This window comes from Bubalus kerabau, chromosome 19 (assembly GCF_029407905.1).
Source record: "Bubalus kerabau isolate K-KA32 ecotype Philippines breed swamp buffalo chromosome 19, PCC_UOA_SB_1v2, whole genome shotgun sequence".
Taxonomy (NCBI): domain Eukaryota; kingdom Metazoa; phylum Chordata; class Mammalia; order Artiodactyla; family Bovidae; genus Bubalus; species Bubalus kerabau.
This window is the reverse complement of record NC_073642.1, coordinates 25,587,492-25,613,517: the sequence shown is the minus strand read 5'-3', so window position 1 is coordinate 25,613,517 and position 26,026 is coordinate 25,587,492. Positions and strand designations below refer to the sequence as shown.

General features: G+C 45.9%; 1 protein-coding gene across 7 annotated transcripts in view; it reads left to right on the top strand.

Annotated features, from left to right (window-relative positions):
* The window catches only part of TM6SF1 (transmembrane 6 superfamily member 1), a 58,636-nt gene that overhangs the window by 5,213 nt on the left and 27,397 nt on the right, over positions 1 to 26,026 (top strand). For 6 of the 7 annotated variants that reach the window (XM_055556035.1, XM_055556032.1, XM_055556033.1 and 3 more), the window contains exons 2-9: positions 3,004 to 3,107; positions 5,760 to 5,857; positions 10,245 to 10,348; positions 12,671 to 12,753; positions 13,386 to 13,507; positions 15,466 to 15,570; positions 17,329 to 17,421; positions 17,608 to 17,727. In XM_055556035.1, the coding sequence (XP_055412010.1) occupies positions 3,004 to 3,107; positions 5,760 to 5,857; positions 10,245 to 10,348; positions 12,671 to 12,753; positions 13,386 to 13,507; positions 15,466 to 15,570; positions 17,329 to 17,421; positions 17,608 to 17,727 (829 nt within the window). Of the gene's footprint in view, positions 1 to 3,003; positions 3,108 to 5,759; positions 5,858 to 10,244; positions 10,349 to 12,670; positions 12,754 to 13,385; positions 13,508 to 15,465; positions 15,571 to 17,328; positions 17,422 to 17,607; positions 17,728 to 17,908; positions 25,701 to 26,026 lie in introns of those variants that run through there. The other variant, XM_055556034.1, reaches the window with a different exon arrangement.

Here is a 26,026-nt window from a genome sequence, read left to right as displayed (position 1 = left end):
GGCATCAGAAACTCTCCCCTTGCTCCCTAGCCTCATCCCCAAACACACACATTACAATACTAACAGCTTTTCCACCCTCATATTAGTGGCAGCCCTTACCCTTCCCCCCACCTCCAGGTCCCTGCTGGACCCATTTCTCCCTGTTCTGAGCAGGTCCTGCACTTGGCTGTCACTGGGAGATGCAGATGCTCTGTTGCCCCAGTTACTTTTCATCCTTTGCTCCTCCCCTAGAGGTGGAGAGTGGGAGCAGACACCATGAAGCAGTTTATACTGTTCTCTAGTCCAGAAGAGCACCAGCTGTGTGATGGTGCTGGTTGTGAGCCGTGTCCTTGATGGGAACAGGGATGGGAGTTGTCTCCTGGCCCCTGCCACAGTCAGGCTGTGATGAAAACTTCTGTTAGCCTACACGTGCGGGTGTGCGTGTGTGCTAAGTTGCTTCACTAGTGTTCGACTCTTTGTGACCCCATGGATTGTAGCCTGTCAGGGCCTCTGTCCAAGGAATTCTCAGGCAAGAATACTGCAATGAGTAGCCATTCCCTTTTCCAGGGGATCTTCCTGACCCTTCAGCCTACACAGCACCTTAACCTCTTCTCTGTTCACAGGATGCTTCTGCCCAGCAGTGTGTTCCTGACTCATATTAGTTCCCTCTTTCATCGTCTGCTCCTTTGGCTTATCCTACAGGAGGAGCCTGCAGCATCCACTGATGTGTGGCACTAGAAACCTCCTATTTCAGTCTCTGAAATAGGAGGACACCGACATGGTCATCTTCATTTTTATCATAGAACTATGTCCTCCTCCATTCACCATGCATCCTTCTATTCATCTACCCACAATCCATGTATTCACTATCCACTATCCATTATCTAACCATCCATCTGTCATCCATTCATCTGTCATTCTTCATCCATCCGTTAATTCACCATCCACCACCAATCATCTGTCATGCATGCATCTATCCATCCAAACATCCATTCATTCCTCCACCCATCCATCCATCATTCACCATCCATCCATCCATAATCCATTCATTCATCTTCCACTATCCATTACCTAACCATCCATCTGTCATCCATCCATTCATCCACCATCAATCATCTGTCATCCATCCATCTATCCATCCATCATTCATCATCCATCATCTATCCATTCATCTGTCCATTCATCCACTATCCATCATGTCATCCATCCATCTGTCCATCCATCTATCCATCCAAACATCCGTTCATCCATCATCCATGCATTTCTCCTTCCTTTCTTTCTCTCCCTTTCCTTCCCTCCCTCACTCATCCATCAGTTCCTGAAAATCTTAAAAGAGGTCTCCAGGCAGACTTTCTGTGCATACTCACCCAGGCATCTTGAAAAAATTAACCTATTCCCATACCCCACACCTGAAGTATTCTGAATCTGTAGGTCTGAGGTGGCATTTGAAAGTCTGGGTGCTGCTGATTCCCAGAAACCACTCCTCAACTCTTAAGTGGGGCCTGGGGCCAGGTGCACAGGATACAGCCTGGGGCCACTCTCCTTGGGGTTCGTCTACCTGCACACAGATGGGTCACTCCCTCTCTGATATTAGGAGCAGATTTCTGACTGCTGCCTGCACCCATTCCAACTGTAGAGTGTGGAGTGAACTTCAGCATGAGTTTTTCCTTCAGCTATTAGTAGGTGTTGTTGGGCTGTGAAGGGTACATTCCAGAAGTCCCGGGGACATACAGCAAAGGTTATCCAGACATCCTCTGTGATGGTGTGGAAGGGTCTTGGCTAAGGGGTGGTTCTAGAGCAGCTCTTGAGGATTACGGAGGAGGCCCTAGTGTAAGCAGGCCCTGGGAATGGGCTGGGCAGTGCTTCGTCTAGAACTGGATGCCCTGTCGGTGTGGAGGTATGAGAGAGAAAATACCTCTTAGGACTGGATGTGACCTCTGGGTTAGAGAGCTTAGCCCACTGAGATAGGTCCTCCTGTGTAGACAGGGGTCTCTCTATTTCATCCACAGTGACTGGCTTATAGGGATATGCAATGCATTTTTCCTTAATATGTTTTCTTTTAAAGATTTTTTGATGTGGACCATTTTAAAAGACTTTATTGAATTTGTTACAATATTGCTTCTGTTTTATGTTTTGATTGTTTGGCCTCTAGGCATGTGGGAATCTTAGCTCCCCAATCAGGGATTGAACCAACACCCCTTGCATTGGAAAGCAAAGTCCCAACCACTGAACCACCAGGGAAGTCCCTCAATGTGTCTTAATTAACTAAAAAACAGATGATGCAATGACATGACTTTCCTAAGGCCCACAGGCAGGGGCAGAGTAGGTACCAGCTTCCCGGTCCCTCGACTGCTCACTGCAGCAAGCCTTGTGCCCTTGTTCTGTCCTGTCGAGGAGCGGCTTTGTTCATTCCTTGTCCCCCTGGGCCATGCCTTTTCCCAGGAGGAAGTCCAGGGCTATGCCCAGCCTAGCTCACCTTGGCTTCCTGGGTGTGGGGGTGCTGGCTTCATTCAGGCCTTGGGCCCAGCCCCAGCTCTTCTCCCCTTGGGTTGGCCTGGTCCTCTGGTCCCTTTGATTATACACACAGCCCGGGGCCCTTCTTCCTTAGAAGGTGATGTAGTTGTGACTCCTGCATGCTCCCTGGAATTCAGTGTGAAGGTTTCCAGCCAGCCCTGTGGAAGGAGGCAGATTCAGTGGTTAGGCTTGTCAGACATCAGGCACGGGGCTTGGAGGAGCAGGTGGACAATGGCAGACGGACAGTGGTAGAGGGCACTCAGACACGCCATTCGCCCAGGTGGGTGGGATGACCAGAGAGTGAGGGCCTGGTAGCTCTGGTCCTGGTCCCTGAAAGTCACAGGTGGCCCAAAGGGGCCCAAGCTCCATAGACAGACTTCATGAACACCACAGTGCCTGGGCAGTAGGCAGAAGCTGCATTGGGAGAGAATGCATTCAATAGCCAGGAAATTCCATGCACCCGTGTGTTTATATTGATAAGTGACCACCTCCCTGTTCTGGTCATTGCAGTTCCTGGACGATTGTAGGGGCTGCTGCTGTTGTCCTGCTCCTGGTGGCCCTGCTGGCTCGTGTCCTGGTCAAAAGAAAACCCCCTCGGGACCCACTGTTCTATGGTATGTCTCCGTGGGAGGGGGCCCTTTGTGTCCACCTCAGAGCACAACATGTGAGCCTCTGTCTGTTTTCCATTGTGGCTGTGAATACTCTGAGCCAACTGGTAAGGTGATGCAAAGTGCAAGAGTATTTCCATAAGACACAGCCCTGCCTCCCTCTAAGCGAAGGACTCTGACTAGCAGTGAACCCCACCCTGTCCCAGCTGGGACCCAGGCAGGACACCCCTCTGTTCCTCGCCTCTGCCTGGAGCCATGCTCTGACCTCTGACCCCGGCTCTTGTACCAGCTCCTTCGTGGCTTTCGGCCTTCAGCCAGCTATTTGCAGCCCCTTCCATTTGGCTTTGAGCTTAGCTGTCCGGTGCCTCAGTATGCACATTTGTACAATGAGGAAAATAATAGTACTTGCTGTTGAGGGTTGGTACAAACATTACATAAGATACTGTTTGTAAAGTACTTGAACCACTGGCTGGCAAATACACATGTATCTTCAATGAAAACGCCACTGATTGAGCACCTGTGGTGTGCCTAGTATGACTCTGAGCACATTAGCAGTATCATTTTAGTTAATCCTCACAACAAACAGGGCTTTCCTAGTGGCTCATATGGTAAAGAATCTGCCTGCAATGCAGGAGACCTGGGTTTGATCCCTGGATCGGGAAGATCCCCTGGAGAAAGGAATGGCTACCTACTCCAGTATGCTGGCCTGGAGAATTCCATGGACAGAGGAGCCTGGCAGATACAGTCCATGAGATCACGAAGAGTCAGACACTGAGCGACTAACACTTTCACTTTCTCTCTTTCACAACAATATCCTCCCTGCACACATGAAGAATCTGGCTCAGAGGTGCTTAGAAACGGGGTCAAGGTTACAGCCAATGAGACAGCATTGATGACCCAGATTTCTCCCAGTTTGCATATAAAAAATTCTGAAGCTTAGAGAAGTGAAACTTACCTAAGCCCTGACAGCCAGTCAGCCGATGAGCTGGGCCTGTCTGAATCCATGTCCTCTTTCTGCCTCCAGTCCCCCTGCCGCTGGTCTGGCCTCTGCCCACGTTTGCAGACTGGCCTCCTGCTGCCGGCTTCCTTCCCCTTCCTGTGTGCTCCATGGAGCCCTCGCTCAGCTGCACTCGTGCTTCTCCAGGCTCCTCAGGGCTGAGTACCCTCCTTTCCCTCAGCCCTCTGTCCTCATGTCAGTCAGTGCAGCCCCGACTGGAGGGCAGGGACTATCCTTGTCATCAGTGACCCAGAGCCTGACCCTGCTGTTGGCATCAGCGATTGTTGATAGAACAGCTGAATGATCAGTCGCTGAAGGCTTCCTCTTCTGGGAGACACGCAATGGCTGATCACCTAATGGCTCATCACTGTCAGCGAGATCTGGACCAAAGGCCTACACAGAGGCATGGGGAGGCAGGGCACGTGTGGGCCTCCCGCTCTTCCAGGGAAAGTGTAGACACTGCACTCCTGGTTGCCGACTTGGGGCAAGGCCGACTTCCCTGCTCTGTGAGTTAACCTTGCCCACCTTCCTGGGCATTTTCTTGTTTCACACCTGTTTTTATATTCACCATTAAAGTTTTTTAAAAAAATTTCTTTCTTTTGGGGTGTGCCATGCAGCATGCGGGATCTTAGTTCCTCCACCAGAAATGGAACCCATGGCTCCTGCATTGGGAGCACAGAGTCTTAACCACTGGACCACCAGGGAAGTCCCACCAGCAGATTTTTTTACCATCCATGCCCATCACACAGTTTGATGCTGACTTGTTATGATTTGAACAGAGAGCTTTATTGACAAACCGCCACATGGTAAATTTGATCGCTCACTGTTTAAAAAGTATTATTCCTTAGCTGGTAGTTTTCAGCTGGTAGTTGTTGCTGGTAGTTTTCAGCCCACTGAGGAACTTCTCACAGCCTTAGTGAGATTCTCTAAGATGCTGTGGCTTTCCCTCTTTAATATTCAATGGTTCCACCTCATATCCAGTTTTCTAAAAATCACTAGCGCTCCTTCCTAAAACAACCGTTACTTTCACATCAGTCACTGTTTGTCTGTAGGATCTCCAGTGTGGGGTTAGGCAAGCACGTTGGATACACTATGAGTCGGGCCACCTGGTAACCATTGATGTGAATGATCTCTTTTGAGTCAATGGTCACCTCTGTGCTCCCTGGGCCACAGGGGAATGGTTTCGTTCCTGCTGCCCAGCTGGAATGCAGATGTGGCCTTGGCAGCCACGTGTAGGAAGTGGAGGAGGGGAGTCGGGCAGCCTAGTAGAATCCCCTGGGACCTTGTTATGCGCTCTTCCCAGTGGGTGTCCTGTTGCAGGTTCATGACACTGGCGGGCGGCTCCAGCTGTGTGCACGGGAGGTACGTTCTGTGAGTCCGTGTTGACAGCATCTATAGAGTCTTCTGGAAGACATGACAAGAAATCATTACTGGGGACTTCCCCAGTGGTCCAGTGGCTAACGCTCCGAGCTCCCACTTCAGGGGTCCCGGGGTTCAATCCCTGGCTGGGGAACTAGAATCCCACATGCCTCAGCTAAGACCTAGCACAGCCGAATAAATAAAATTAAAAGTAAAAAAGAAATCATTACAGGTGGACGCCAAGCTCTTAGGCATTGTCCCCTGAGCTGCGGCTTTCTGAACTGTTGCTTTCTCTGCTCTAGTGTACGCTGTGTTCGGATTTACCAGCGTCGTAAACCTCATCATAGGACTGGAACAAGATGGGATCATCGACGGGTTCATGACGCACTACCTGAGAGAGGTAGGGGGCGCTTGGCCACCACGCGTACCGAAGGGTCGGCGACACAACAGCATTGCTGTAGCTGGAAATCCTTTCGTGTCATGTAAGAAGGCACGACGCGTGATATTTCATTGACTGCCGTGGACGCAGGACACTCAGTTATGTGGAAAGTGAAGCGGAAAGTTAGGACTAGATTGTGGGAGGCAGCTGTCCTCAGTGTTGGGTCTTACAACTCTCTCTTCACACCTGACTCACCACCTTCCTCCTCTACTTGTGTTTAAAATAAATGGGGTACTTTGAAGCTTCTCAGGTGGCACTAGTGGTAAAAAACCCAGCTGCCAATGCAGAAGATGTAAAAGATGAGGGTTCAATGCCTGAGTGGGGAAGATCCCCTGGCAGAGTAAATGGCAACCCATTCCAGTATTCTTACCTGGAGAATCCCATGGACAGAGGAGCCTGGTGAGCTACAGTCCATGAGGTTGCAAAGAGTCGGACACGACTGAAGTGACTTAGTACCAGCAGCAGCAGAGGTCTTTAAATGAATTCAGTATCTGTGTATCTGTTGTTATCAATGCATTACTCCTTAAGAAAGCCCAAGTCAGTCAGTCTTAAATGTGTAAACTGCCAAGCACGGAGTCAGTTAATAAAGCCATTTGATTGTGATGATGAATATGTGCTCTGCCCCTCATCACAGCATTATCAATCTACCTGGCACTTGGCAGAGCTGGTCCTCTTTCCTGATTTGATGCTGTGATAAATGTAGCCCCAGAGAGGTTAAGTCACACACTCCAGGTCACACAGGAAATAAGGAGCAGTGTAGTCATCATTCATGTTTCAGGTAATGGGGAGCTCTGAGTGCAAGCCAAGGGAGTTTGGGTTTTGTCCCTTGTATGAGGGAAGATGTTAAGTAAGGGGACAATGCAATCAGCTCAGAGAAGGATGGGCTTGAGGGGAAGGGTCAGTGCTGTGAGCTAGGACACCAGCCACGAGGTGTCCTGCAGGGCCAGTGAGGGCATGAAGGTGACCCAGATAGAGGCCAAGCATGAACTACAGTAGAGAGGAGGGATGAACTTCAGAAAATTTGAGCAGCTGGAATGAGTAGGTCTCAGGGATGAGCTGGGGGCAATGGGGAAAATAAGGGCTAAGATGCCATCCTGACTCTGGGAGCACTTAAGGGGGCCCTCCGTGATGCTTCCCTAGCTTAAAAAAAAAATTTTTTTTTAATTTAATTTTGGTTGTGCTGGGTCTTCTTTGCTGCACAGGCTTTTCTCTAGTTGCAGAGAGCCAGGGCTATTCTCTAGTTGTGGCAGTGCCTGGGCATCTCATTGTGGGGTCTTCTCTTGTTGTGGAGCATGGGCTCTAGGGCTTCAGTTGTTGCAGCTCCCGGGCTCTAGAGCACAGGCTCAGTAGTTGTGGTGCACAGGCTTAGCTGTCCCTTGGCATGTGGGATCTTCCCGGACCAGGGATGGAACCTGTGTCTCCTGCATTGGCAGGTGGCTTATTATTATTATTATTATTTTTTACTACTAAGCCACGAGGGAAGCCCTGCCCTAGTCTTTTTTAAAAATGGCAATGGCAGTGGATGACACACGTTTCCCAGATAGACTTGGGGGTGGAGGGACTCCAAGGAGAAGAGACAGTGTGGGCAGAGGCTTTGAGATGAGAAACAGTACGGGGCTCTGCATTGCCAGGCAGGGATGATGCTGAGTTCATCTGGGGATGTGAGGAGTTTCAGGCGGGTGAGGGACATCCTGGCAGGTGGCCCAGCAGGCAAGGCTTTGCAGGTGTTGGGCTCGGGGAAGAGATACAGGGACCATCTCAGGACAGTTGGCACCTGAAGGTCTGAGAAGAGAGGAGAAGGTAGAGAGGAGGGCCGAGGGTGGAACTTTGGAGACCTTGGCCAGAAGATCAGGAGCCTCTGAAGTGGCCTGGGAGGGGGCAGGCACAAACACAAGAGGGCTTCCCAGGTAGTCCAGTGGTCAAGAATCTGACTACCAATGCAGGGGATGCAGGTTTGATCCCTGGTCTGGGAAGATTCCACATGCCATGGGGCAACAAAGCCCACGCGCCACTACTGAGCCCATGCTCTAGAACCTGCGGGGTATAACTACTGACTCCTTGTGCTCGAACTACTGAGCCTGCACACCCTAGAACCTGTGCTCCACAGCAAGAGAAGCCACCACAAAGAGAAGGGGTGTGGTGAATCGCAGGAGAGGAGAAAGGTGGGACGACCACGTAGGAAAGGTCCAGTGAGGGATGCCGAGGGCGCGAATGAGGCTGTGATGAGAAGGAGTACTGCTTGGGGTTGACATCATAGAGACAGATCAATGGGACCTGCCAGCAGACTGCGTAAGAGAAGGAGGAGTGAACAACGACCCTGTGGTTCTGACCTGGGCGAGCTGAGTGGCGTCTCCATGAACATAAGCCAAGTGGGGCTTGGTTGAGGGGAGAAGGTGATGAGTTAAAGGAGGTGAGGTGGGCTTGAACAGTCCCTGGACCCATCCAGTGGAAGATGCTCAGCAAGCCAACAGGTGAGGCCAGCATGGCTCAGAGAACCAGATGTGTAGGCATGCATGATGAAAACCATGAACTTGGATGGACTTCCCTGGCGGTCCTGTGGCTAAGACTCCATGCTTTCACTGCCAGGGGCCCAGGTTCCATCCCTGGCAGGGGAACTAAGATCCCACTTGCCACGTGGGATGGCCAACCCCCCCCTCCCAAAAAACAACAACAACAACATGGCCTTGGATGGTATTATTCAATCAAAGCACGTCAGAGAGAAAAGATGTGGGCTGGGCTGAGTATTAAAGTCTGACTTGTATGTTGTTTCCTCCCTCCCCCTGCCCCACCCCCTGCCCCGTGATGATCACATGATTTGCGTGAGGCAAGATGACAGGCAGTCCTTGCCCCAGGGAAGCACAGAAACCCCCCTGCTTGGTTGGCTGATTGACGGGCTGGTTGATCTGCACTCTTCCTTGTTGTGGAAAGGTCTTAAGGCATCTTAGGAAGACATCTGAAACAAGGCAGGAGAGCACAGATGTGGGAGAAGGGAAGACAGGAGAGTGGGGAGGAGCCAGAATGACACGAAACACCCAGGCAGGTTCGACAGTGACTTTCTAGTAGTGGCCTGCAAACGTAAAGCACCTGGGACAAGGAAATGTATTAATGGCTAATTGTATAACCTGTGTTTATAAAACGAAAAATTTCTTGGAAGTATATTTCTTCTTCTTTCTGTTGTTTAGTTGCCCAGTCATATCCAACACTTTTGTGACTCCCATGGACTGTAGCCCACCAGGTTCCTCTGTCCATGAAATTCTCTAGGCAAGACTACTAAAGTGGATTTCCATTCCCTTCTCAGGGAATCTTCCTGACCCAGGGATCTAACCTGTATCTCCTGCATTGGCAGGTGGATTCTTTACCCATGAGGCACCTGGGAAGCCCACAGCTCTTTTTGGTAGTACAGTTTCTTCTAGGAATTAGCCATGTGACCTTAGGCTGGTCAGGTAACCTCTTGGAACCTCTGTTTGCTCATCTAAAAATGGGGTCACTTGTATCTATCCCGTGGTGCTGCTCAGAAGGTTGAATGAGGGGCAGGGTGTGAAGCCCGTCCATGCCTGCATAGGGGATAGTGGCGGGGGAAAGCCCTGCCTTCCTTACACACAGTCCAGCATGCCTCTGGGTCAGCATGAATTTTGAAGGTCAGCCAAGTGACTGGTCAGCAGGGTCTCCCCTGGCCACCTTTAGTCACAGACTGGACTTGGCCTCGGTGAGCTCGCCACAAGGGCAGGATTGCTTGTGATACCATTTGTTTTGCATCACTGTATGCACCTGTGTGGGCTTCCTAGCTGGCAGTAGAGAATCCACCTGTCAGTGCAGGAGATGTGGGTTCGATCGCTGGGTCAGGAACATCTAGAGAGGGGGATGGCTACCCACTCCAATATCCTTGCCTGGAGAATCCCATGGACAGAGGAGCCTGGTAGGCTACAGTCCATGGGGTCACAAAGAGTCAGACATGACTTAGTGACTGAACAACAACAATACACCTATGTAGACAGGCACAGACTCATTCCACCTGCTGTGGCAGGCCCTAGTTTCGGCGGCTCCAGGGTACTTGTATATTTTCATGGTTGTGTTCAGTCACTAAGTCATGTCCAACTCTTTGTGATCCGGTGGACTATAGCCTGCCAGGCTTCCCTGTCCTGTATATTTGTATACATATATATGTATATAAAACATGTATATTTTCATGTTCCTACCAATTTTGTAATTGTCTCGGATTCTGAATAGTTTCACTTCAGCAGACGAACATGTATGTTCTGCTGTTTTAGTTTACATGCAATACTGGTCTGGTATTTTGCTTTGAAATGTTTGAGTTTTATTTACAGTGGACTTCTTATGCTTTCCTCAGGGTGAACCGTATCTGAACACGGCCTATGGACATATGATCTGCTACTGGGATGGCTCTGCTCATTATCTGATGTATCTGGTGATGGTGGCAGCCATAGCCTGGGAGTAAGTCAGCTAACCTGGTGGGTGTGCCTGGGTCACCTTAGCAACTGACAGGCGAGTGTGTAAGGAACAGGGATGTACAGAGGCAGATACATAGAGAGGGGCACATGGACATGAGTACAGGCTCTGTGGACCCAAGTGAGACACGGCTGTTTTTCTTTGTATCACTTACTCCCTTTTGAACATACGCCTTTGGACTGCCCCTCTGGCTTCCCTGGTTGCTCAAATGGTAAAGGATTTACCTGCAATGCAGGACACCCATGTTCGATCCCTGGGTCAGGAAGATCCCCTGGAGGAGGGAATAGCTTCCCACTCCAGTATTCTTGCCTGGGAAATTCCATGGACAGAGGAGCCTGGTAGGCTACAGTCCGTGGGGTTGCAAGGAGTCGGATATGACTGAGTAACTAACACTTTTTTTGCCATGGTGGACAGCTCCACAGACCCCTTAATGTTTTCGTTTCCAGAAACAAAAGCCCATTGTAATTCAAAACTTCAGACCCCTTTCCGTTCAGATCTCTCTCTTTCCCTCCAGCTCAGGTTTAACCCTGAGACTGAGCGGTCTGCACTGAGGCTGCGGTACACGGTCAGTCCTTTTATTACTTCTCAGCTCACTCCTCTGGGAGCGTGTGTGTGTACGTGGAATTAAGGAAGAGGAGCACAGTCTTACATGACCGGTGCTATTTTCTGGGTATTGGGAGCCAGGTGGTATGCTGGCTCTGCCTTGTGCGGTGCATGTGTGGGGTCTTGGGAGACCCCTGCCATAGGAACCGGGCTTCCCAGGTGGCACTAGTGGTAAAGAACCCACCTGCCAATGCAGGAGACATAAGAGACATGGGTTCGATCCCTGGGTTGGGAAGATCCCCTAGAGGAGGGCATGGCAACCCACTCCAGTATTCTTGCCTGGGAAATCTCATGGACAGAGGAGCCTGGCGGGGTACAGTCCATAGGGTTGCAAAGAGTCGGACACGACTGAAGTGACTTAACACACACACACACACCATAGGTGCCTCTGCACTACCCTGATCCCTGACGTGAGCGATGCTCTTGTGGACTGAAATTGTGCGACTCTTCTGCCCATGGGGTACACCCACAGCTTCTTTCTGCCGGAACCCCTATAACCCAGAAGGTATACCCTTGGGGTGGAGTCCTTTAAAGATGTCTCAAGTCCACCTACCTTCCCAGGCCTCCCTCTGGCTCCAGGTTAAAGTCTCACATCCTTGCTCCTCACAAGGTTGAAATTCAGCTTGAACAACTGTCCTGTGCTCCTCCCCAGCACCCAGTTGTCCACTCCAAGACAGTTCCAGCTAATTTCTGGACTTTTCTAGGCTCTCGCCCATCTCTTCATGAATGTTCCCAAGCTCCAGGGAACACAGCAGGTGTTTCCGAGAATGCTCAGGCTCTGCCTCCTGCCAGGAGTGGGCCAGCATTTCTGTGGTCCTGTTGGGGAAGAAGATTCTGATTTTACCCCTGTTGACAGTCCCAGTCACCGTGAATGGGCCTCCTGGGATCTGATACATTGGGCTTGGGGGGTAGGGCAGGGCAGAAAGCACACAGTATTCTTCACTTCTCTTTCCCAATACAGAATCCCTTTTTTAATTTCTCTGAGTCCCTTATGGAAGTGGGCTGTCACTTGTTATTCGGTCGCTAAGTCATGTCCGACTCTGTGACGCCACAGACGGCAGCACTCCAGGCTTCCTTGGCCTTCACCATCTCCCGGAGTTTGCTCAAACTCATGTCTATTGAGTCCGCGATGCGATTTAACCATCTTGGGTTGTCAGTTATCGGTTGCAGAAACTTTTTGCCAACATCACCTGCTAAGATTAGAGGTATGTGTCTAGCAGCTCCTTCCGAACATGGGTTATGTGTCACTTATTGTATTTATCTTTGGGACTTTGACTGAAATTCTGTGATACCTGGGAAAGTCCATTTATTAGCATCCTACTACTCATACTTAAAATGATTTTAAAAATGGATCCAATTTTCTTCTTTGAACCTTCTTTTCCCTTTCATGCTGTGAGTTTCATAAATAATAGTGAAATGCAGGCCTCCTTCAAAAGTGATGACCATAGTGTGGTTGAACAGAAGATTGGTGTAGCAATCATAATTTCCTATGCAAAAGGACATAAAGAGGATTCTATAGCTCATCACATAGGGAAATGAAATTTGATCAATCACCAGGGTTCCTTGTACTGGATTTATTACTCTTGATTCAGTATATTTTTGATTCACGTACTTTACTGGTTACAACAGAGATCAATTGTGGAGCATCTTATACTAATAGTATTCTAAAACAAGTGTGCTAAGTCAGGCTTTTTTTCATTACAGGGAAAGTTATAGAACCATTGGCCTATATTGGGTCGGATCTATTATTATGAGCATTGTTGTTTTTGTGCCGGGAAACATTGTAGGTAAGAAACTTTATCTTAAAATTCACTTTCCTTTTCTGAAACAATGGGAATAATTTTTAAATAGGGAAGCTATTTTGGTTGTGATAGAACCAAGAAATTCCAAGTTTACCAGAGAGCTGTTTTGCAGTTACTTCTTTTCCCTTCCAACTTTCCTTTTAAGAAATGCTGTTGAGCAATTTTCAAAAGTGTATACTCAACAACTAGACTAATATCAGTGATTCATGACTTCTAGAAAGATCTAGTAGGGTAAATATTGGGTTTGTCACTACATTCAGTATGAAAATATTTCTTACATCTCTTTGTATTATATATAACTCAACACACAGTGGGCACATGATAAATATACTTGAAAATTAAGATTCTTGAAAGCTGATATATAGAAGTTATTTATGTGTGCCAGAAATCAGTATATTGTATTAAGTCTACTTTTAAAGTACTATAAATAAGGCATACCTATTAATAAATACCTAATAGTTTTAAATTAACCTATGCTTCTGGTCTCATTTAAAATACTGTCTGGTCCATATCAGGATTTTCGATGACTTGAGATGGGGAGGGAGCCTACATGTTACTTGTATGTGGATATACTTTTGGTAAACTTTTGACTTTTTCTTTTTCTTTCTTTTAAATAGGGAAGTATGGAACACGTATTTGCCCTGCCTTTTTCTTAAGCATACCATATACTTGTCTTCCTGTCTGGGCTGGTTTCAGAATCTATAATCAGCCATCAGAAAATTATACTTATCCCTCAAAGGTGATTTTATTAATTTAAATGTAAACCTGTTCTCAAACTCAGAGGTCACTTGTATCCACCAGCTATTGGACTGGACCAGGCCTCCAGGGACTGTAGCCTTTGGTGCAGTCGGTCCGCGAGACTGTGTTGATTCTGCAGCAGTGGTTCACACCTTACTATGGCAGCCAGAATGGTCTGCTTCTGTGTGACTAGATCTGCTTTGATTGGCTGGGCCATGCTTTTTGGAACTTCGGGTGTCACAGGTTACACTGGCTCTTCCCATTAGATTTCGCATTATTGCCCAGCGTGTGAGGTTTATCTGGGGGGTGCTAATGGCCTGGAGTTTGAGCACCTGGGCACCTCTTTCAGAGCAATCTATGCACTACTGCCCCAGAGGGAGGCTGGAGAGACACTGCTGTTCCAGGTAGCACACAGTCAGAGAGTCTGATTACCAGGAGATCCAGGCACATGGAGACTGGCTGCAGGACATCTTCTGAGATACCTCCCTTCCAGTCACAGCCAAGGTGGTCAAGGTGAAACAATACTGGCCCGGCAGGTACTCTGTTAAGGTCTTCAGTTCTAAGCTAGTGACATCTTTCTAAGTTCCTCTTCCTTTCATAGGTATTAGATCCTTAAGCAAAAATTGATACATGAAAATATGAGTTACTAGAGATAATCAAAACATGATTCTTCATTTTATAAAAAGACTTAACAATAGAATTCACTAAAATACATTTTAATTTACAAACACTTCATTTGTGAATGTTTGGACACATGCTATGTAAACTCAGCTTGGCACATTGGTAACTGGTGCCCCCTATACCCTTTTGAGGAATGAGGTGGTTGTTAAAATCAAGCAGACAGTAACCATATCCTTAAGGGCTTCCCCAGTGGCTCAGTGGCAAAGACTCTGCCTACAATGCAGGAGATGTAGGTTTGATTCTTGGGCCAGGAAAATTCCCTGGAGGAGGAAATGGCAACCCACTCCAGTATTCTTGCCTGGAGAATCCCGTGGACAGAGGAGCCTGGTGGGCTACAAGTCCACGGGGTCACAAAGAGTCAGGCACGACTTAGTGACTAAACAACAACAAACCATAGCCTTCCTCCTTGCTTCACTGACTCTGATGGCTCCAGGCTAGCATATCTGTACTGTTCATGTTGTAAGACACACAGACTAGACTATTAATTTTTTTTTTTAAATATTAAAACACAGTGATGGCCAGGGAGAAATAGGCAGTCATACAGTGCTGATACGAATACAAATTCAGAGTCACTCTGCAAAGCCACTTGGCAATGTTATCAACATTAGCAAATTTAACTTTTTAACCTTAGTAATTTTACTTTGAGGCTTTGAGGGCTGTATCCTAAGAAAATCATCAGAGATTCTGTCAAAGATTTATGTACAAAGTTGCTCATCATTGCATTAAGTATAAACAGTGAAAATGCCTAAACATCCAACAATGGCACTACCATATGTTAGTAAGTTTTAGAAGAACTTTTAACAATGTGGTTAAGCACTGATAGGTTGTGAGGGGCAAAAAAACAAATGCAAAGTTGTTTATACATTAAGTCCTAACTTTGTGAAAAAATAAATGTAGATTATGTATTATACTTACACATGTAGTATTATATATATATATACACACACACACATAAAACTATGTATTTGTGACTGGAAGTGTTAATAGTAGTATGTCGGGTTACTGGTTTAAAGATGAGTATATTTTACACTTAAGATCATAAAAATGCTATTTAAAAAAATATGGCCTCATAGAGCCAGAAGGGCCCTTCAAGATCACTAGGCCCAATCTCCTCATTTCACTGATGAGGAACTGAGGAATTATTGGGGAGAGGAATTATTTTCCTAAATTACCTTTTTAGTGGTTTTGAGTCTTGGAAATTCTCTTATCACGGTATCTTTGTTTCAGTAGATCTCAGATTATTCTTTGGCACCTCATCAGTTACCAACTCTATTTTAGGTCATTCAAGAGGTCCAAGCAAAAGACCTGCTGAGAAGACCTTTTGATTTAATGTTGGTTTTATGTCTCCTTCTGGCGACTGGATTTTGCGTGTTTAGAGGCTTGGTAAGCATAAGGGACCACAATAACATAAAAAAACTTTTTAATCAGATTTTCCACGGCACTAACAAAACATACTTCCTATTAGAGCCTAGTGGAGAAGAAAATGACAACCTAGTCCAGTATTCTTGCCTGGGAAATCCCATGGACAGAGGAGCCTGAAGGGCTACAGTCCATGGGGTTGCAAAACTGTCAGACACGACTGAGCAACTAATCAACAAATTAGCGCCTAGAGGCCTGGACCTGCTTCCTGCTACCCTTCTACCCTCACCCCAAACCTCTCCTCCCAAAGGGTGGTCCCTTCTGGGCTGTTTCATGCCATCTTCTTGAGGTCCTCAGATCAAGCTCTCCACCAATTAATCTTTAAGGCTCCTGAAAAATTAGCCATTCCTCTCATTCTTTTCATTTGTTTGATGTTTCTGATTGAAATCTCTTTGTTAAGGTGGTGACTTAAGACTCTAATCAAGCTGGCACAGAGCATCCATGTGTTCTCAGGAGCAGGGAGATGGGATTGAAGACAGGGTATCAGAGTAAACTGTCAGACTCCTGGCTGTTTCCTACCTGTGTGGTCTTGGAAACATCACTTAACCTCTCTGATCCTCAGTTTCTTCCTCTATAAAATAAGAGTACCTACCTAAGAGTATTGTTTGAAGATTAAATGATAAGACACATCAGACACTTGCAGAGGGCCTTATACCTAAAAAGTACTCAGTAAGTGACTGCTCTAATTTTATTAATCAAGGGTCCTTCAGAGTATCCCAGTTTCATGGTTTATCCTCAGTAGCAATAAATTGGAGCAGCCAGAATTATATGGTTAATTATACTCAGCTGCAATGACAATTACTGTTTAAGCCTGATGGCACTGCACAGCAGTTGGGGGGCAGAATGGTAAATGTAAGCTGATGCAGCTGATTCATTGTTTTGGGGTCCTTGGGCTGTAAGGGGCCTGTATGACTGGTAGGTCAGGGTGAGTAGTCCTCAGCGCTGTCTCCCTCTGTGGATCGTCAAAAACTTCCTGGAACAGTCAGCTGGTAGGAGTGGCCTGGGGAAAGGATGTAAAGGAGAAAGCAGGGCAGAGGCTTTGCTCAGACCAGAGCACTGATACCATATCTGGTTGGTTGCTGTAATTCCTCAAGTCAAAAGAAGAAAAAACAGCAACAATAAAAATGAGCTGCAACTGTTTTCTTGCACAGCCATCTCCATGCCCCTGTGCACACGAGAAAAACATGGGTAAAGTGTGTACCCTTGGAAGATGGGGCTTTAAGGTTGGGATCCATTTTAATCAACTCCGCCACTGACGTGTTCACATGTGTTACTTAGGTGGGACAATACTTATGGCTAAGGACACCAGGAGTGGTGCCTCAGGGAGGTGAGTTAGAGAGGACTCAGCATAGTTAAGATGAATCTGGTATAGAAATGTACTATTCTTCCTGCAGGGACTACTTGGCTATTTATTCCCGGGAAAAGGGAAGCTGATCATTTAAAGCAAGTTGTGCTTTGGTTAGCCAAACCTAGATGTTTAAACTGAACACGAGAAAGATCCCCAGGTACAGAGAATTAGTTTCCATTTCCTTCTCCACTGTTATCCTCTACTTGATCTCTTTAATCTGTATTTATTTTCTCTCCCTTTTACTGATGAGCTTCTGAAGTAGCTTTTGTTATGTAGAAAGCAGCTTGTGACTAAACTTGGCACATTTAGCCTTATCAGCAAACCTAAGGACCAGATGTGACTGTCTCTTATAATGAACTCATTTTTGTTCTTAGATTGCCTTGGATTGCCCAGCTGAGCTCTGCCGATTATATACGCAATTTCAGGAGCCGTACCTAAAGGATCCTGCTGCTTATCCTAAAATCCAGGTCAGGTGGTTGTGAAGCCTAAGGTTTTTCTAAAACTAATTTTAAGAATAGGAAAATGTGATACCATGTAGGAAACAGGAGTTAACATTTTCTCAGCTGAAAGTGTTAATTTTGTGTGTGTGTGTGTGTGCTTTTCATTAGGCTAACTGCCATTTACTGATGGCATTATTTCTCTGTTCTGTGCAGATGCTGGCGTATCTGTTCTATTCCGTCCCTTACTTTGTGATTGCACTTTATGGCTTGGTGGTTCCTGGATGCTTCTGGATGCCTGATATAACCCTGATACATGCTGGAGGTCTAGCTCAGGTACTGAGAATATGCTGTTTACTGGAGAGTTGGCTGTCATTGTTGGGCATCTAAAAAAAAAATACCTCTGCCCTGTGTGTTAGAGAAGGAAATAGTTATTAGATATGTCGACCTCTTTGCTTGACAGTTCTTTAGAAGATGTTTCTGCATTATTTAAATCTCAAAATTAACTATCTGGTAGGTGCGCCATCCAGTCATACAGATGAGGAAACTGAGCGAGCAGGATTAAATGATTTGTTCAAGGTCACGTACCCAGCAAGTGGCACTGCCATTTTCTACTGCTGTTTCACAGTCTCTGAGCACCACAGTTACTAAAAGAGAATTGAGAGCTGTTATCTTTAAGATGTCTGTCTTAATTTAAGGTTTCGGAAGTCCACTATCTTATCCTACACAGACCCAGGGAAACTGGTTTTTAACAAAGTTCAGCTCCTGGAAAACAGGGCCTGTCATTCCACTCCTCCCTTCTGCTACTCAGCCAGGCCTCTGGCCTAGAGTAGGTGTTCAGTGAACACTCACTTCATGGAGCTGGAAGTGAAATTATTGACGGAAGCATCATACAAAGCATAGTTTTATAAGGTAACCTATTAAACCAACTGATGTTAGAAACAAGGAAGAAAATTACTTTTTTTTCCTACTATAAATAAAAAAACCGGGCTTCCCAGGTGGTGCTAGTGGTAAGGAACCTGCTTGCCAGTGCAGGAGGTATAGGAGATGCTGGTTTGATCTCTGGATTGGGAATATCCCCTGGAGGAGGGCATGGCAAACCACTCCAGTATTCTTTGCTTGGAGAATCCCATGGACAGAGGAGCCTGGAGGGCTACAGTCCATTGGGTTGCAGAGTTGGACATTACTGAAGGAACTTGGCATGAATGCATAAATAAAAAAACCCCAGATGAACTCATCTTTTAGATTCATTATCTTTGTCTTGCTCTGGTCAAGCAGGCCTAATAATGAGGTTTATCTGGAAGCTCTCAGCATATACGGTTAATGATATCCATGGTATAATAATTCTGCTGGCAAAAAGACACACTGGAATTTACAGAGTTTAAAAATGGTAATGGCATTTATAGGTTAATACATTGGGCTCAATCTTTCCAATCTGATGTGCTCCTTAATTAGAATTACAGCTTAAATAGGTTGATGCAGTATCCAGTCATGCTCCTGTCCTTTCCTTGGAGGACACAAGGAAAGAGAACTAGTATTTGCCCTCCTTGCAGACCTCTGAATTACTCTATTTCTCAGGCCTTGGTTTTTGGGTCTTTATTTCCATATCTTTTAATACGCACTATAAGGTGATGGCTTTCAAATTTCTATCTTTAGCTCAGACTGTTTTGATTCCTGTATTTAATTCTTGAGTCTCTGACATCTCAGATTTATGTCTAAGACAGGACTCCTGATCCTGCCCACCACTTTTCTTCCACTTCCCCCATCTCTGTAAATAGTCCTTCGTGGCATCTAGCAGCTCAGGTTAAACACTTGAAGTAATTCTTCACACTTCCCACTCCTTCATCCTCAATCTGTAGCCCATTACTAGGTCTAGTTAGTTCCTCGGAGAAGGCAATGGCACCCCACTCCAGTACTCTTGCCTGGAAAATCCCAGGGACAGAGGAGCCTGGTGGGCTGCAGTCCATGGGGTCGCTAAGAGTTGGGCACGACTGAGCAACTTCACTTTCACTTCTCACTTTCATGCATTGGAGAAGGAAATGGCAACCCACTCCAGCGTTCTTGCCTGGAGAATCCCAGGGACGGGGGAGCCTGGTGGGCTGCCGTCTATGGGGTCGCACAGAGTCGGACACGACTGAAGCGACTTAGCAGCAGCAGCAGCAGCAGCAGCAGCAGCAGCAGTTAGTTCCCACTCCAGAGTAATTCTCAAACCCACCACTTTTTTTCTTTTGGCCATGCAGCATGTGGGGTCTTAGTTCCCCGATCAGGGATCAAACCTGTGCTCCCTGCATTGGAAGCATAGAGTCTTAACCATAGACTTTGACTTCTACGGAAGTCCAAAAATCTGCCACTTTTTTTTTTTTTTAACAGCTCCCTTGTAGTCTGGGCTCTCATTACCTTGCTTCATGCAAGGCAAGCCACACTAAGTGGTCTACTCACCTACTTGTGCAAAGGCAAGTTGTGTGCTCTGCTGGAGGAGAAACTACTAAAGTTTTATTTATGCTTGTGCAAAGATCATGTGGGATGTTTTCAAAAGTCAGGCCTGGCACGGACCCAGCTGCAAAAGAAGCTGATAAATGTGGTCTCCCTGTGTGCTTCAGAGGAAGAAACTGTGTACTGAACACAAAGCATTGTCTCGGCAAGTTTTTTTTTTTTTTTTTTAAAAGCCTCACTTAAAGATAAGCAAGTGGAACTCAGGCTAGTTGTTACTTGCCTAAGGTCACAACATTACTAAGTGGCAGAGGAGGAATTCAGAATCCCATGTGGCCCCAGAGCCCATATTCTTCCCCACTGTGCTGTCCCTCTCCTCTTGCAAACAGTGAATTAAGCTCCAGTGTCCTACAGCATAGAGTAGGGCTTTGTACATGGCATGGACGAGGCAGACAACCTGCTGGGGGTAGAAGGCAGTGACACCTGAGCCCTGGGTTTTGTGGGCTGAATAGATTTGAAAAGACTGACGAAGCCTTTAAATGCTGGAGCGTGCAGCAGTTAGAGGGCACCTAGGGCCTCCCCCAGCTCTTACTGGTCCCTTGATTAGATTGTTCAGGGTGTAGCATCTACTCACTGCCTGTGTGCTTTGCCTGCTCAGGCTGGCTTCCTCTGCATGCTGTGTCCCCTGGTCTGCCCCACACCAGGCCCTGATGCAGGAACACTGAGTGTCACCAGCCAGGAGGCTGGTAGGAGTGAGGCCAAGTCCTGGACATGGTGAGGTCTCAGGAGACAACCAGAGAACTAGGCAGGAAGCCTCGGCCAAGGCCTAGTCATGCACGGGGTCAGCAGTCAGGAGGCTTAGGATGGACAGAGCTTGGGGTGAACAGGTGCTTCAATCTGTAACAGTTAAGACCAGCCCCACACTGTACCTGCTAGCTAGGCTGAACTGGCAGACATGCACCTGGGACCCTAGCACGTGGTGGTGGTGGTCTAGTCACCAAGTCATGTCGGAGTCATTGTGAACCCATGGACTGTAGCCCACCAGGTTCCTCTGTCCATGGATTTCCCAGGCAAGAATACTGGAGTGAGTTGCCATTCCCTTCTCTAGGGGATCTTCCTGACCCAGGATTAAACCCAGGTCTCCTGCACTGCAGGCGTATTCTTTACTGACTGAGCCACCAGGGAAGCCCAACTCTAGCAGAAGTCCTGGGAAAGGCAGTGTGGAGTGCAGAGCAAATGGCAGCGGCAGTGGTGGTTTCAGCCATACACCAGGCCTTGCAGAAATCTTTGGGCTCATCCCTCACCAACGGATTTGTAAAGGTAGCCTGAGGCTGTGGACTGGATCCTGTAGGTGTCAGAAGGATGTTTCTCCCAACCAGCAGAACAGGGGTAGCCTGAGAATCATGTGTCTGACATACTCGTAGCTCCTAGCTGGGCTGTAAGATCTACCTATTCAGAGCATTTGGCCTCAGGAAGAAAGACCTAGAAATCACACTGCAACAAGACAGTGCAGACAATGAGAATGCTGAATTACCATTGTGTGATTTGTTTTCTGCTTGGCAAATAATTGTTTATGAAATGAATTCTCATTGTGAGAGGACATTTGACACACTCTTCATAGAAGCACTCTCCATAGGCTTGACTGGCACCCCTAGCTTGCAAAAACTACCACTCCTGATTTAGAAGCTTTATGGATTCATGATCCCACTGAGTTTATAAAAATCTGCTTTTACTGGAAGATCTAGTGAACTCCCAAGAACCTGCGACTTAAGAAAAAAATCTTTGAAAAGCTTCTAGGTCAGTACAAGTCAACAGAAGACATGGCTAGTAGTTATGAGGGCCCTCGTTTCAGACCATTTAGGAATCTGCCAAGCCTGCTGCCTTCAGAAATCAGATAAATCAAGAGCTGAAGTAAAATACAGTAAAACCAGGACACATTTGGCACCAAAGAATCCCACTGGGGACTTATTCATAACCCAAGTCCCTTTCCATGTAAAATTAAAAGTTTCAAGTCTAATTTGAAAAGTATTGAGTTGGCCAAAAAGTTCGCTTGGGTTTTCCTTTAAGATATTTTGGAAACCCATATGAACTTTATTACAGGCTGCTTAGATCTACTCATTAGCAATTTCTATCAGTGGAAGAATTTTTTTCTTCTAAAATATCACTGAAAAGATGTAGTTAATATGGTTAAGAACGTGAGCTCTGGAAGCAGACTGGTTCAGCTCTCGGTCTGTCACTGATTAGTTCAGTGACCTTGGTTACTTAACCTTTGTTTCCTCTTCTGTTAAGTAATAGTACCTTCCTCATGGAGTTGCTGCAAGGATTACTTACATGAAGTAATCTCTGCAGAGGGTGTAGAGCAGTGCCTAGCACATCAAAAGCTGTGGGCCTCTTTGTTGCAGTCATTAATGCTGCTGTTAGAAGATCCCCAGTGAAAGTTTCGAGAAATGCCTTGTGTTTCTCAGAAGATACGTGATCTGTAGCTCTGTATGTTGTGTATAGTTACCTAAACATCAGAGAAACTGGAAGCAGCTGTGGGACATATTCACAGTGGGTGTGGCTGGGAGCCTGCCGTGCCATTCAGCAAGCAGGCCGCAGCCAGAGGCAACCCATGACCCTTCCCACTGGGTTGACTCCCTCGCCCCCCATCTATTCAGGTGCCATGTACTGTCTCACAAAAGGGTCTGGAGGCTTATCTGTGGGTAACTTGGTTGTCCAGAGTCAACTCGACTGGGAGGCAAATTCTTGAAGTTTTTTTCTTTATGGAAACCTTTAAGAAACATCTGAGACTAAAGGTTTAGAAAGAACACGAGTAATTGGCATACTAATTACAAATCTCATTTTAATCATTAGCTTCTGATGTTAATTCATCTCTAAACATCTTCATTTAGTTTTAAAACTAGAGTTTGGGTTTATTGTCTTTACAAGCTTCTTATCCTTTGGTGGAGACACAGTCTTGGCATTGTCAAAAGATCAGCAAGGGAATCGAAAAACAATGTGCCTGGGTTTTCAACCAAGTAGGGTGCCAGCTCATGAACAAGCGTTTCAGCTGGGTTTTGTGTCTGTCTGTGGAAGAACTCCATGTGCTTGGCACTGTCCTAAGCACCTGACAAGAGATCAAGCCATTGAACCTGTATAACAATCCTATGAGGCGGGCTCCATTATTACCTTGCTTTTCAGGCAAGGAGCCAGAGGTAGTTACATACCTAACACAAGGTCACACTGCTGGTTTTGGGTGGAATTGGGATTTGAAGCTTTCAGTCTGTTTCCAGGTTCAGTGTTCTTAACCCAAGACTATGGTGTTCAGAAAACCCTAAGAAACAGTAACACAGTTCTCAATTAGCTACCGTATCAGCCAAATAGCCTGGCTGTTGTCCCCACGTTCACATTGGTTTTTGCCTACATTTACACGGACACACAAAACTCAGTTCTCTTTTCTGGAACTAAGATTGGGATTTTTATTCAAATTCTTTCCAGGCTGTCTCTGTAAGAAAACAAGAGCTATTAAAATTAAGCCCCCCCCCCCTTTTTTTGCCTTTATTGCCTCATTTTCCATCCCAACCATTCATTCTTTAAAAATCATAATCTCTTAAGGTAAAAAATGATTAGAATGAAGTTTAGGAAAAATGATGAGGTGCTCAAACTCACATCACTGAATTCTGGAGGAATTTCTGGGACCCGTAACTTGTACCTGTGATCCTGGCCATGAGTCAGTTCAGTAGCAATAAGGTCACTGGGTCACCAGATGCTAGCAGGATGCTCAGTTGAGCTCTCCAGGCCGTTCTAAGGAGGTCTTGTGTGCTGGTGGGAACATCACCAGGAAGCTCAGTGCAGCCCCTTCTCAACTGTGTACTTCGAAGGGAACCCTTCTCAAGTGCGACTGAGGGTCTTTTGAAACTTCAGCATTCCGGAAACCAGACACCATATGCTTTGGGAGGAAGCTGTGGTTGGATTGCTCACTCAGGTATAGGTGAGGCCACTCTAAATACCCCGTCAGAACTAGGAGCAGTACCAGAAACTGCAGAAGACCGGCCTCAGGCCTTCTTTCTCAATTATATACCTCTTTTAACTAGAAATGCAATCATCTTGGGCTTTCCTGGTGGCTTAGACGGTAAAGGATCTGCCTACAGGAGACCTGGGTTCCATCACCTCTGCCCCTTATTAAATGATTCTGAAGCAAAAGGCTTACTAAAATAGGTATAAAAATAGAGTAATGCCTTGTAGAAGCTTTTTGTATTTTGACAGTCACAAGACCATTACTATTGAACGTTTATTGAGCTCTAACAATGTGAGAGGTGCCACACAAAAATTCAGACACAGTACCTGCCCAATGGGCTTACAGTCTAAAGGACATGATCATTTTTTAATGTTCCCATGAGTTTGCTGTTTGTGAAAATGAGGTATTAACTGCACTGCTCAGTGCAGGAAAAGAGCCTATGATATTAGACTTTTTAAGCAGGTTCCCTATTCAAGTAGGCGTGACTATTCATATTATTCTCTTAAACTGTGGTTTGCATTTCCCCAAATTTTATTTCTGAGATATATGTAAGTCTGAAAAGATAGATACCAAATGCACATTTCTGAAAATCAGGGGTCAAATCTGGAACCTAGTCCAGAAGAAAAGTCTGGTTATATATTCAGAAAAATATTTTTATTCAAAATTGGCCCTGGGGAAAAAAAATAGTGACCGGGCGGGGAGGGTAAGATCCTGTTGGGGGTTCTTAGAATGTACACAAGAGCAGGTCCTCAGGGCAGCCTCTCAAAGGCCCTTAACTCTTTCATAAGCATTCGGTGGGTTGTGTTTGGGCATTGGCCCTGGGGGTGGTGTGTTTGAGGATAAAGCCCTCTCAGTGGCTCCCATATCACCAGGCAGATGATTCCTGCCTTGGCACTGGCCTTTGTCCTTGGCAACACACCACTCATGCTAATTTAATGCCTATCTCCAGAGAAGAACAAGACTACCAGACACCCCCAGGATGTATCAGGAATTTTGTAAAAATGTAACCTGTTAAAATGCCCGTTGCTGATACCATCCGTATACATACTGCTTTATAAAAACTTGTCCTTTTCTTGTCATAAAGTCAAGTGTGAAGTGACACTTTTGTTCTGTTAACCACTTAGCAGGATAAACTGATTTTATATGGAAGGAAATGTAAGATAACTTATACGTATTTAAAGCAAGTTATTTCATTTTCATTCTCATGATTTCTGTCCTTTTATCTTTTGTCTCTTTGCTCTGATCCTGATAAACTAATAAATCACCACTCACTACATTTAAATTCCCAATCCTTTATTCATGTATATCTTGAGTTTCAGTTATGATATGAAATAGACTCCAGGGCTGCATTTTGTAATGATACAAGGATCCTGAGGAAATACTTTCACAGAAGCCTTTTTCTAATACAATTTTCACCTGTGCTTATGAAAAGTATTAAAAAAGGCCAACTGGCACATTCTGGAATGTATGTTCTGAGCAGGTATCTAAATACAAGTGGGAAGTGCTTGCCTTTCTGTTTTGTAAATTCAGCTTATGCCAACAAGCTGGACGTCTCAATAATTTGATGTGAAAAAGTTGCCTGTGTGTACATTTGCCATTTTATAAAAGAGCGAATAAATCCATACCCCCACTTTATCTTACAAAACAACCCTTAGTATTTTTTAAGTTGCATGAAAAACAAATATACAAGTAAAAAAAACAAGCAAAATGCATAATGAAGGGCTTTGAGCTCTTGCTCCAAGGAGAAGGTGAAAGAATTGATATAAATGAAGCTGAGGTTTTCAGAGCTTCTCTTTAAATAGCTATGCTAAAAATATTTCAGCTGTCTAATCTCTGTACTTGCTTCATTTTTACTAGAACACATTGTGTGAGCCGCAGCTGAGTTCCTATATAGGATATCTCCAGAATGCAAATCAGGACAAGGCAGATTTTATTCAGATTTTTCTTTTGTAAATTGAGCCACTACTGTTTGGTATGGAGTTGGGCCGGGTGGGCACTAGATGAGTTAAAAATCAGTTAGCCTGATAAAGACATGCTAAAGGTGGCTTACTTTATTTGAATGGTTATATCAAGACTGACCCCAAGTTCAATGAGATATTGAGGATTCTGGATTGTTTGAAAATCTGGTTTTGAGGGCACAGGTGCATGGTCTGAATGGACCATTAGGAATGCATTTGAACACAGAATTTATGCTTACCTCACCCCTCC